The sequence below is a fragment of the Rhineura floridana genome, chromosome 2, assembly GCF_030035675.1.
Source record: "Rhineura floridana isolate rRhiFlo1 chromosome 2, rRhiFlo1.hap2, whole genome shotgun sequence".
Taxonomy (NCBI): domain Eukaryota; kingdom Metazoa; phylum Chordata; class Lepidosauria; order Squamata; family Rhineuridae; genus Rhineura; species Rhineura floridana.
In genome coordinates this window covers 163,211,588-163,224,118 of record NC_084481.1, presented here as the reverse complement: position 1 = coordinate 163,224,118, position 12,531 = coordinate 163,211,588, and the positions used below count along the sequence as shown (strand labels likewise).

The 12,531-nt window shown below is 43.2% G+C and overlaps 1 protein-coding gene across 1 annotated transcript in view; it reads right to left on the bottom strand.

Annotated features, from left to right (window-relative positions):
* Positions 1 to 546: 546 nt before the first annotated feature.
* TTC9 (tetratricopeptide repeat domain 9) overlaps positions 547 to 12,531 on the bottom strand; it is a 38,734-nt gene continuing 26,749 nt past the window's right edge. Inside the window, exon 3 of the mRNA XM_061611169.1 lies at positions 547 to 1,597. Within this exon, the coding sequence (XP_061467153.1) occupies positions 1,518 to 1,597 (80 nt within the window). The 3' untranslated portion in view covers positions 547 to 1,517. The remainder of the gene's footprint in view (positions 1,598 to 12,531) is intronic.

Genomic DNA, 12,531 nt, shown 5'->3' with positions numbered 1-12,531 from the left:
CAGACTGCATGGACAGGGTGAGATGTACCAAGAGCCTGACTCACTCAGTATATGACAGCTTAATATATTTCTGCTATCAAAAAAGCTGGACACTGTAGGCCTTGGAAATGACAATTTAGCCAAAATGACACACTTTGATTTCAGTGTGTGTGTGTGTGAGTGAGTGTGTGTGAGTGTGTGTGAGTGAGTGAGTGAGTGAGAGAGAGAGAGAGAGAGAGAGAGAGAGAGAGAGAGAGAGAGAGAGAGAGAGAGAGCTGGCAACATGGTTAGTTCTCCCCATTGAGATCAATGGACCTAAAAAGCACTTGCAGTTGACTGGCTTATGTCCTAAAATTTGCCACAGGCCTGTATAAGAATTTGGAGGGAGGTTTGAACCATTCCTGCCTGCTCTATCCCTACTGTGCGAATTCATTCATCAACAGTTTAGCTCTTAGGATGATGGCCTCTTTCCTGCATAGCTTTGTCTGGCAACAGCATGCCCAGTATGAATGAAAGAGAGAAGATTCAGAGAGGCACGCCAACGAAGCGGAAAGATTGCAAACTCAGTCCAGTGTACCAATAATAATATTTAGCACTATACAAACATCAACTAACAAATCCTCACAACACCCCCTGTGAGGTAGGGAGGCATTATTGTCCCCACTGTACGGATGGAGAAACTGAGGCAAAGAAAGGGTAAGTGACCAGTTTCCACGGTCTGAGCTGAGACTAGTTACATGGTCATGCTGCCTCTTTAAGTAAGAGAGACCAGGGGTGCCTTCTAAAATAATAATAATAATAATAGTAATAATAGTAGTAAATGTAATAATAATTTTCTGCCTGTTCAACAATGTGTATTTGATATTAACCATTCCACAGTTTTATTCCTCAAACAGTACAGTGTCCTTTCACATTCCATTTCAGGTTCTGCCATGTCACCAAAGCCCTTCCTATTTTCAGACTCCAAAGTACTAGTTTAAAGTACATTCTGCCCACCCACCCTGCCGGTGCTTTAAACAGAATGTGTTGCAAATGAACCTTAGTGGGATGGGACTTTGAGGAAGCAGCTTCTTGCTGGAACTTAATAATCTACCAATGTAGAAAAGCTGCCAAACTGAGGTCTGGCTCTCATGGCGTGGCCGAAAGCAGGCCAGCCTCCTGTATGCTGGTGAAGATAACAGCAGCAAATAGTAAAAGCACAAGGCGAGAGTAGATCCCCTTCCATCGCTGCCTTCAAACCTTCAGCCAAAGTCCCAGAACACAGCTGATTAAAGCGATTGTGCTTTGAGGGCTCAGTTTTTATTATTTGTGCTGGTAAACAGCCAATGCCAGATCCAAAGGCTGAGTCTCTTCTTTTAAAAAAACAACAACTGATCAACAACCCCTCCCCACTCCAGCTAAGATCAAAAGTAAAGCAGGGAGTTGGCAGAAAAGACTGTCAGCTAAGGTAGAGCCAGTGAGGAGGAAAATCCACCCAATGGGCATTCAGGAAAGGAAACGTCCTCTCAGGCAGTCCCGCAGAACAGAGTGCCGACTTCTCACAAAGCTTCTTTTTCCTTCTGGGAACATCTGCTAAGCTTCATCTCTGTCAGCTGGATGTACCGCACAACGTTGGTATCTGTGGGAGGGAGAGGACCAAAAGGTACCTGCTTAGCACAATGCCTTGCTTGAAACTGAGAAGCAACCACCATTCATGTTAGATCAGAGATCATCATTCCAAAGCTGCTGATTGTTCAGCTAGGGAACAGAGGGTCTACATCAGCCTTCACCAATCTGGTGCCCTCCAGATGTTGTGGACTACAACTCCCATCAGCCCCAGCCAGACAGGTTGGTGAAGGCTGGTCCATATATCGTAGGGGCCACTAGGAACAGCATTAGGGACATTTCAGTCACTGAGAAGTGAGTCCATTCCCGTCAGCATAGCCGTACCCCTTTATCTGCATAACCCCACCTGTAGTTACGCTGATGAAGAGGTAGAGGTATGCTGATTGGAATGGCCGCAGTTCCCAGTGGCTGGGTTCTGTTTATTGGACATGCTGGTGTGTGGCACAATCAGGACTTTGCTTTTATATGCGTGTAGAGGAAGCAAAGCAACTCCAAATGCCCACACCAGAAAAAAGCACAGCCTGAGACGTATCCGTCATGGAAGCTAGACAGTGGAGCAGTGGGGTGGGGGAGGGGCACAAGGGAACGCAGCTCTGGGATTTTTTTCAGAGCAGGACCAATGATGTCATCTGCCAGAAAGCTCGGATAATTGATAGATCCTCCTTGCCCTATTAACAAAGTGAAAACGTTTGCTTGTGAGAGGTTAGTGTAGAGAGAGTCAGAGAATAAGGGAAATAATCAGGAAGCAGCTGAATGCTTCTTTCCTGTCCTACCTCATGCTAGCAGCTTAAATGGCAACACATCTTTGCAAAATAGATTGCATTTCTAATTAAAAGCTCAAGGTTGCATTTCAGCTGGAGGCCTTTTACTGATGCTCACTGTGTATAACAAGATGAACATATGCAGTCAGAGGTAAGCACCACTGAGTTCAGTGGATCTTACTCCCAGCCATCTTTGCACATTAGAACATGAGACCTGCTGGATCCAACCAAAGACCCATCTAGTCCAGTATTCTGTTCTCTCAGTGGCCAACCGGAAGCCCACGGGCAGGACGGGAGCGCTCTCCCCACTTGCAACTGGCATTCAGGGGCAGATGGCCTCCAAGAGGCATACTGCAGTCATACTGATCCTAATAAACTGGGCATTATGCTATTTACTGCTGCTTTTTGGTGTGTGTGTGTGAAATAATGGATTAATGCAACTGTCTGCATTTTTAGAGTCTCCTCAGGGCACACTTATGGGGGGGCTGTAATGATGAACTCCTGCACTTCAAATATACTACCAGCTATTCTATAAAAGTGTATCAATTTACCAGCAGCTGTTTTATCAAAATGTAGTATATCAATGGCTATTGACCATGGTTAGACTATGTCTCTTAGCTAAGGATGGAAGGATCTGTTAACTCAGTTCCCTCAGTCTCTCATTTGTCCAATATTAAATTCAGTTCTCCATTTTGCTGCAACAATTTGTCAATTTTTTAAAAATCCTCATCAAAATTCTTCAGCGTTTTAGTGCAAATTTCTTTTAATAAAGACCTTTTTGTATGGCATTTTGAGTAACATATACATTGCAGCTGCAGAAGGTATCACTACCTGAAGATGCCAGAGACCACCTTGACTGTGGGGTATTGTTTAGGGGCTTCTGTTTGGGTAAAAGTTTGATTTCTGATGGTCATTTTTTTGTTTTGCTATTATTGGGATTATGCTTCTGTATTTTATTGTTGGATTTTATTAAGAATTATAAGGATGTATCAATTTATTGTATGTTTTTATGATGTTTTTGTTAACTTATTGACCATTTGGATTTATTTCTTAAAGTGAGTTGTGTAACTTTTTTTTCTGTTCATGTTGTGAGCCACCTTGTGCATAAATTGTTATGGAAAGGCAGCATACAAATAAACAGTGATGATGATGATGATGATTTTTGCAAGCAGTTTCTTCTAACAATGCATTTTTGTATGTTATTTTCATGTATATATTCATTTTTATGCACACTTTGACTAAATACTGCATTTGTGTAAACACTGGTTGGTTGGAGACCTGCATCACAAAATTTGGATATGTTCAAACTTTGAAGGAGGGCTGTGTTTTGGTTTTCCTATTGTTTCAGAAATTGTGACTTTGTTGGCTTTGTTGTTTGGCAGTTAAGCGGGATATGTAATGATGATGATGATGGTAATCATCATCATCATCATCACAATCACAATCATCACAATCATCATCTAACATGGGTACCCCCCTGTATCCCACCCGCCCTCATTAGCTTGTGATGGATACAATAATGCTTTAGTTAGCTAACTACTTCTGGGATATCAGGTGTGCTTTTCTCCGTGCAAAAACTATTTCCTGAGTTCATACAATGCCCCCTACAGGTAAGAACAGTGTCATTTTGCAGTGCCTATAGTGCAGCCTTTGCCAGCTTAGTATTACAGCTGGGGCTGATGGAACTGTAGCCCAATATATGCAGAGGGCAGAAGGTTGGTGAAAACTGCTGTAGTCAAAAAGAAAATGTCTCTAGGAAGGAAAGGTTTTTGCACATACTGAGTATGACTATCTCCTCTTTTAAGCCTCCCAGTTCTTTTATTTTTGTTTTAACGTAGGTATTGTTCTTCAACTGTTTCATATTTTTGTATTGCTGATTAGAAATATTATTGTTTTAATTACCTGTAGGCCACTTTGTGAGTCCTTGGACTGAACAGCAGGATCAAAATGAACTGAATAAATAAATTGTGGGCAAATAGGAAAACATGCACATGTTTTACTAACTCTGTGACTAGTGTGGTCCCTTCAGTACATTTGCTCTGCTCATTTTAAGGAAACAAAGCTGGATTTGAACTTTTGCTGAAGACTTCAAAAATACAGAGCTGTTTTATATCCTCCTCTAAGATGCACACCTTAAAATGGTGAGGGGGTCTGAGAGTGTTGAAGAATCTGACAGCAATGCCTTCAGGAGTCTAGACCAAGAGGCTAGGGGCACCCAAGGCAGAATGGTCAAAGCTGAGGCACCAGACTAAGGTGCATCCAGACTCAGAGGAAGGCAATGGTAAACCACCTCTGAATACCTCTTACCACGAAAACCCTATGAACAGAGTATCCAAAATGCAACATGAGATAGTGCTGGAAGATGAGACTCCTAGGTCAGAAGGCACTCAGCGAGCTACTGGGGAAGAGCAACGGACAAGTACGAGCAGCGCTGTGACTAATGATGCCACTGGGTCAAAGCTGAATGGAAGCCCAGAGGCTGATGCACACAGATGCGAAAGGAGAGTCTGGAGTTGTACGACAAACAAAATAGGAACATGGAACGTGAGAACCATGAACCAAGGAAAGTTAGAAATTGTCAAGCAAGAAATGGAACGCATCAACATTACAATACTTGGCGTGAGTGAATTAAAATGGACAGGAATGAGGAAGAAATGGGGTTGCTTTAATATTTATTTATTTATATCCTGCCCTTCCTCCCAGCAGGAGGAGTGAGAAGTGATGTAGCAAAAGCAATTAAGAGCTATAATGCAAGGTCTGAGTGAATGATATCAATGAGATTTAATGGGAAACCTATTAACATAACCATCATCCAAGTCTGTGTTCCAATGGCAAACACAGAAGAAGAGGAATTTGAGAGATTTTATGCAGAATTGCAGGAAGAAATCAATTCATTTATTCATTCATTTATTATTTGATTTATATCCCGCCCATCCTCCCAGCAGGAGCTCAGATGGATTGATTCCATAAAGGAAGCCACAGACCTGAACTTACAACATCTGAACAGGGTGGTTTATAACAGATGCTATTGGAGGTTGCTGATTCATAGGATCACCATAAATCAAAATTGACTTGAAGGCACATAACAACAAAAACAATGTTTTATATGGCCCATCATAGCCATCACTTGCAAAACTCGTAATGGACCTTAACTCCAAAATGGAACCAGGCTAATTAATGTAGAAAAGGTAGGTTTTATTACTACTGTTTGAGATTTTAATGTTTTAATGCATTTGTATGTTTTTATGCTGTACGCTGCCCAGAGTGGCTGGATAACCAGCCAGATGGGCGACTAATAAATCTAATAAATAATAATAATAAAATCACACATGCTGAAGCTTGTAGTGATCAGATAACTAAAAGGGGAGGGAGAAAGGGAAGGCAAAGATGAAAGTCCAGCATGTAATGTGCCAGTTGGAGATCATGCTTCCCATCAGCGCCATGAGAAATGTAGCCAGTGACCCACCATAGCACAAGTTCATTCATGTGGATAATTAATCAAGTGCATTCTGTTTTCAAGAGCTGGGAATCCTGTTTTCAAGAACAGGATCGAGCTAAGTTGATGCCACCAGACACTCCCAGTGCTTGCTAGACAGAACTCTCTCTTAACGCAGACTCTCAGACTTACCTCTCCACATACCTCATCCCATGACGGGAAACTCTTCATTGAGTTTTTGATTCAAGCTCTTCTTGAAAACTTTTCCACATTTCCACTGGTAACGTATCCCCTTTCTATTTTTCTCCTCTTAGGAGATGAACATGAATGGCTTTGCATTCAGTTAGAATGGATAGTGCTACAACTTAACAACCGTTACCTCTTTCCTCTTTTGATAAGCTATCCTGAAATGTTACACCAGTTTTCTGATGGAAAAAGTAATTTGTGTTTGTGGCAGTATAAGAGTGTTTCTTGGTCCAAGGATGTGTATTGGGAAAACATCAAGTATATCACATGATTCATAACATGGCAAAGTGGCCACAGCCATGTCACCCTGATGGTAACAACAGGAATTTGGATTCCTGCATTGAGCAGGGAGTTGGACTAGATGGCCTTATAGACCCCTTCCAACTCTATGATTCTATGGTCAGTTCAAACTGTGCTGCTGCCCTTTGCAAAAATTAATTTTGCTGGTCTCCTCCTTCAGCATCCTATCATGTGTGGGAGGTGGGGTGGATTGTACTCCCCCTTAAGGGTTTCTCCAGTTGCAATCCTTTATCCCTTGATCCATAAGTGAATGAAGTGAGCATAAATCTGGGAAATGGAGGTGCATTTGAGAAGACCATGGGTACCGTAGGTAGGACACACTGGAGAGAGATTGGGTTCCCTGCTGTTGACGGTTCTCCAGAATAGGCTGGTGCTCCTTGAATTCTGACATCCCATGCAGCCTCCTCTATGGCATACTGGGCTGGGCCATCCTTGCTGGCAACTTCTGCACATTCCAGTGGTAGCAGGATAGAAATCTTGGCACATCCACATCATACATTCAAAGCACATTTAACACACATATGAAGCACATGGCTTCCCCCAAAGAATGCTGGGGACTGTAGTTTACCCCTCACAGAACTACAATTCCCAGCACCCCAAACTACAGTTCTCAGGATTCTTTGGGGAAGCCATGACTGTTAAAGTGATATAAGAGTGCTTTAAATGCACAGTGTGGATGTGACCTATATTTAGTTGGGCCTGCTTATTAACTATTTAGACCTAGTCAGGATCCAAAAAGTTACTAGGGTCAAGCCAACAGGGTGTTTTTTTTCCAGGAGTATTTTGGCTATGTAAAAAATGCCCCCACTCTCCTCTGTCCTAGCAGGGGGTCATTCAGTCATTAGCCCACATAATTGGGTTTGTGGTAAATGTGCAGCATGCATGGTGACTTGCATGTCTGGGGCAAAGGTTAAGGATGTCACATGTCATCCAGATATCCTACTAGATAATGCTGTAGTGCATTCGGTGGTTGTGGTGCATGTTTGCATGACTGATTATTAATTAATTAATTAATTAATTTTATATCCTGCTCTTCCTCCCAGAATGATGTAGGGAAATGTAGTAAAGTATTCCTGGAAGCAGCATTCAGGTTGCTACTAAATAGGAGGCTGAAGTCCAAGACATTCAAGATAGCTTTCTACAAAATGCTACTTGTTCCACATCGACAGGCAGAGCAGAGCAGAGCAGAAGTCTAAACATGTAGATGAGTTGGTGGTATTAGGATGAGGGATTTGCACTTTTAGGCTGAGGAAATGAGGCACATAGTGGTGACAAGAGATAAAGGTTTAGGACTTACTGACAAGTTAAAAATGAACAAATCACTGGACCCAGATGGCATCCACTGAAGATGATTTTTGCATGTTTTAGACAGCCAAGGACACAGAGCAACTTGGAAGCTACGGGATTTCCTGGTCTAACTTGAGATGCCTTGTTAATGGCATGTTCCAGCTCAGAAATGTGAGAGCATTCCCAAGATCTTCCCAATTCATCTTGTAATTCAAGGTACACACAGTGTTGATGCATATTCCTAGTGAAAAGCATTGTTAAGTATAAAATTACTAAGTATACAGAAGAACAAGTCTTGCTAAAGAAGAACCAGAATGGCGTCTGCAAAGGCAAATCCTGTCTAACTAACCTTCTAGAGTTCTTTGAGAGTGTCAAGCATGTGGATAGGAATGATGCATAAGAAATTGTGTACTTGGATGTTCAAAACCCTTTGATACAGTACCTCACCAAAAGCTCCAGGGTAAGCTTAGAAGGTATAGGAAAGATGACAGGTCCTCTTATGGATCAGTAACTGGTTAAAGAGCAGGAAGCTGAGTAGGAATAAATGGACATTTCTCACAATAGAGAGATGTAAGAAGTTGGGTCTCTCAAGGATTATACTGGAACTGGTGCTTTTAACCTAGACATAAGCAAATGAAGTGGTGCACATAGGGGCAAAAAGTCTAACATCACATATACACTAATGGGGCCTGAACTGGTGGTGACTGACCAAGAAAGAGATCTTGAAGTCTTAATGGATAACTAGATCCAGTGTGCAGCAGCTGTAGAAACATGAATTCCATGTTAGACATAATTAGGAAAGGGACTGAAAATAAAACTGCCAATATCATAATGCTGTTTTATAAATCTATGGTGCGATCATGCTTGGAATATTGTATACAGTTCTGGTCTCCACATCTCAAAAGGGATATTGTTGAGCTGGAAACAGTGCAGAAAATGGCAATTAATATGTTGAAGGGGCTGAAGCATCTCCTCATGAGGAAAGGTGATAACATCTAGGGCTTCTGAGTTTACAAAAAAAGGCAATTAAGAGGGACATGATAGAGGTGTATAAAATTATGCATGATGTGGGAGAACGTGAATAGAAAGACATTTCTTTCATAATATTAGAGCTCAGGGTCATCCAATGAATCTGAATGTTGGAAGATTCAGGACAAACAAAAGAAAGTACTTTCACACAGCGCATGGTTAAACTATGGAATATGCTCCCACAAGAGGTAGTAATAGCCACCAACTTGGACAGCTCTGAAAGTGGGGTGGACAGATTCATTGACGATAAGGCTCATAATGGTTGTGTGCTACCTTCAGTATTGGAGGCAGTATGTCTCTGAATACCAGTTGCTTGGGAACGCAAGTGGGAAGAGTGCTACTGGGCTCATGTTCTACTTGTGGGCTTCCCTAGGACATCTGGTTGGCCACTGTGAGAACAGGATGCCAGACTAGACATGACTTTGGTCAGATTCAGCAGGGCTCTTCTTAAGTGCTTATATTCTAACGTTTAGTTTGGGAACTAAAGAATGCAAGTAGACAGTACATTGTTCAACTATCAAAAGATTCTGCTCTTTTGCTGTGGTCATGCAGTCCCCACATGCTTGAATCTGGCTTCTTGAATACCTGCATGATAACGTGTCTCCTGCGTCCTTCAGTTTCTCCTTAAAACCACATTTCCATGAAACGTTTGGCACAACCTCAGAGTTTTCATGACCTACTGCAATCCAGCCTGTATGTCTAAACTCATGCAACTGCAACAACTGAATATTCTCCCCTGTTTATCCCTCTTTTCCATTCCTTCTTCTGTTTCCCCCAAGGTCAACTTTTGTATTGTAAGTTGCTTGGGGCAGGGACCCTCTCCTCTTGCATTCTGGAAACTGCCTTGTACACTGATGGCGAAATCATCATCATAGTCATTATAATTGCTGGTCTTGTAGTAATGATATTCTCCCCTCCCCCCAAAGTTCTTGGATTCCAAATCCCATCAGCCCCAGATAGCATGGGTAATGGTCAGGGATGATGGGAGCAACATCTAGAGGACTCTAGGTTCCTCGTCCTTGCTGTAAATGTGTGACTGGTAGTAGGGTCAGTCCCTGTCTATCTTTCCTGGGGGTGGGGAATTGACAGAGAGAAGTGTTGTGGTGGTGAGACTGAGGCCTTCTCTACAGGGAGATTCTCGCAAAACAGCAGAGTGGAAAGTTTCCGCTACTACAACCGTACCAATAATCTAGTTCATATCTGGCCAGCATGGTTTATAAAAATCTGTCATAACTTTTTAATGGTCTCCTGTCCTTCTTCCAATCACCTTGTTTAATGGGAGAAATGCACAATTACCTCAGATCCCTCTCAGCATATTTTGTGGTTGAGGTTAGAGGGTGCGGGGGGGGGGAGGGAAAGCAATTTGGGCAGGTTAGTTTTCAGCTCTGTAAGCCTTTGGCAGGAAAATAAATAGCTGTAAGATATTTGCTTCACCACTAGCAGGCTTTCAGAACAGAGGAGCCTTCTGTGGTGTAAATTCCTGCTGGCCATTTAAGAAATTCTTTTGTTCAGAGAAGTAATCTTCCTCCGGCTTGTCCTAATGCATCCTTATTAAATAGATATACTGAGACAATACACACTCAGCATATCTCAAGCGTGAGGGCTCACAAAAAGCAAAGAAGAATAAATGCCACCATTTTGCAGACAGATAAACTGGGGGCAAGGAAGGCTAGGACTGTAGTAATAGTAATAATAAACATTTATATAACACATTGCTGTTGTGAGAGCGCTTCAAATACTTTATCTCACCACTTCATTCTTTCTTTTTTAAAAAAGCTATAATAGTTTTTCTTTGTTCTACCACTCTGTCTTCAAAACGCATAGATTCAACCTTCAGAAGTGATGGCCTACATCACAATAACAGGTTTAAGTTGCAAACAACATTGTCGACGTTTGCTTTCAACAATGCTGGTAGCTGGGTGCAGCCAGGCGAAGGGTGGATCCCAGCAGACACTGGCAGATGTCTTGCTCTGGCAAAGCTATGAGGTGCAGCTGAAGATGGGCTGGAGGCAGCCCTGTGCATTGAGCCCTGCAGTCCAATACCCAAGATCCAAGTAGCAAAAGTCAGACCAAGCAGGGCAGGACGTGGGACAGCTCCCAGTGCAAACTTCAGGCAATAATGGAAGTTAAATGCAAGTCTAGCAGCTGGTATAGCACAGTGGGGAGAGCCTGGCTGGGAGTCCAGAGTCTGCGAGTTCAAATCCCCACTCGTGTCTCCTGGGTGTCAAGGGCCAGCTAAAGATCAACCCCCACAGTGAGTGGCTTAGGGGTTATGCACCCTGCCACCTGTGCAGCCTTGGGCAAGCTACATAGTCCCAAGGAGCACAGTTGCCCCCCAGCTGGCAGTTGCGGACAAGGAAGGGGCTGGCTTGTGCAGCTGTGGCAAGCTGAGCAGGCCCTAGCCAGCTGGGGAGGACTAGCCTCAGAGGGAGGCAATGGTAAACCGCCTCTGAATACCACTTACCATGAACACCCTATTCATAGGGTCGCCATAAGTCGGGATCGACTTGAAGGCAGTACATTTACATTTTCAAATGCAAGCCTGAGTTCAGGTAAGCGCCTGAATTAGAGGTGGCCCTCCAGATCTTGTTGGACTTCATCAGCTCTGGTCAAAGGTCAGGAATGATGTGAGTTGTAGTTCAACAACAAGGGTCTTTTTGGCGGAGGGTTGAAGTTGAATTGTGAAACAGACCTAACCAAGTGCCAAAGCGGCAAGCAAGCAAGAATTTAAATGGGCAGTATCCTAACTTAGGGCCTGGGTCTCTGGCATCATTGGGCTGCCTCCAGCTTTGTCCTCTGTCTTCTGTGCTGGGACCTTCCCTGGGAATGAGGGACTCTTGCAACCAGAGAAACGAGGGAGTTGTGGAGCCTCATTTGAAGGGTCTCTGTCCTATCTGCTTTGAAGAACCCAGAGGAAGAGCAGTCATGTCAAATCATCTTCCTCTGGATGGCCTTCAAAATGCCTCCAGCCAACTTTGGGCTTGTGGGGTCTCTGAGGCAAAACCCCACTGACCCAACTCTGGAGAGGTCCCTTTGGCAACAGAATCGGTCTGAGGCATTTGGCGTCTGGGGTACAAAATGGGACACGGGGCACAATTGAAAGCAAATGCATTCCAGTGCCAGCAGCTGCACTGGTCTGATCCTACAGTTGGGTACTAGTGCAGGGTGTGGGGGGGCTGTCTGCACAGAGAAGCAGCTGTGAGAGTGCTCACGACTGTATTGCTGTCACGTGCCCTGTTGCTCTGCCACAGCTGCCTGCTTTTTCTTCTGCTGTGCTACTTTCACCCCAACAGAGCCTGTGGAGGGCAGGTATGAAGGCTCCAGACACAGCAACAGGTGACGTGGTGCCCAAGACGAAGTCAATGATCAGGTGCCTGAGCAGATATGGGAGGGCTATGGATTTCATCACTGCGATTTCAATGCTGCTGAGTTTTACTCAAATTCTGCCAACTTGATTCAGTCTCCAGCTTTTGCACCAAAACAAAAAACAAAACAAAACAGGTGGACTCTCCTCCTCCCCAGTTAGTTGGCAGTTTCAAATCAATTCTCTTTTTTCTGTGCATAAAGAGGAACTCACTCCAATCCTTAGACACTGTGACTGAAAATTGTGGTTTTGAGGCAACATTTTTTTTAAAAGAAGATATTCCCATCTCTTTTATAAATGAAGAAAAGCAGGTTGTACGCCATAAAAGAAAAGGACAGAAATGTGTAGAGGTTATCATTCCGATGAAATGTGCAAAGAATGGAATCATAATCCAGTTCTTGAACCTTATTTGGACCTCAAGAAGAAAAATTGAGGATAATTTTGTTCGCCCCTCTAATTGGTTGTCATCTTCACAAGGCATTTCCATTAACCTCTGCATGAGGAGGGATGGTAGCCTCTAATCT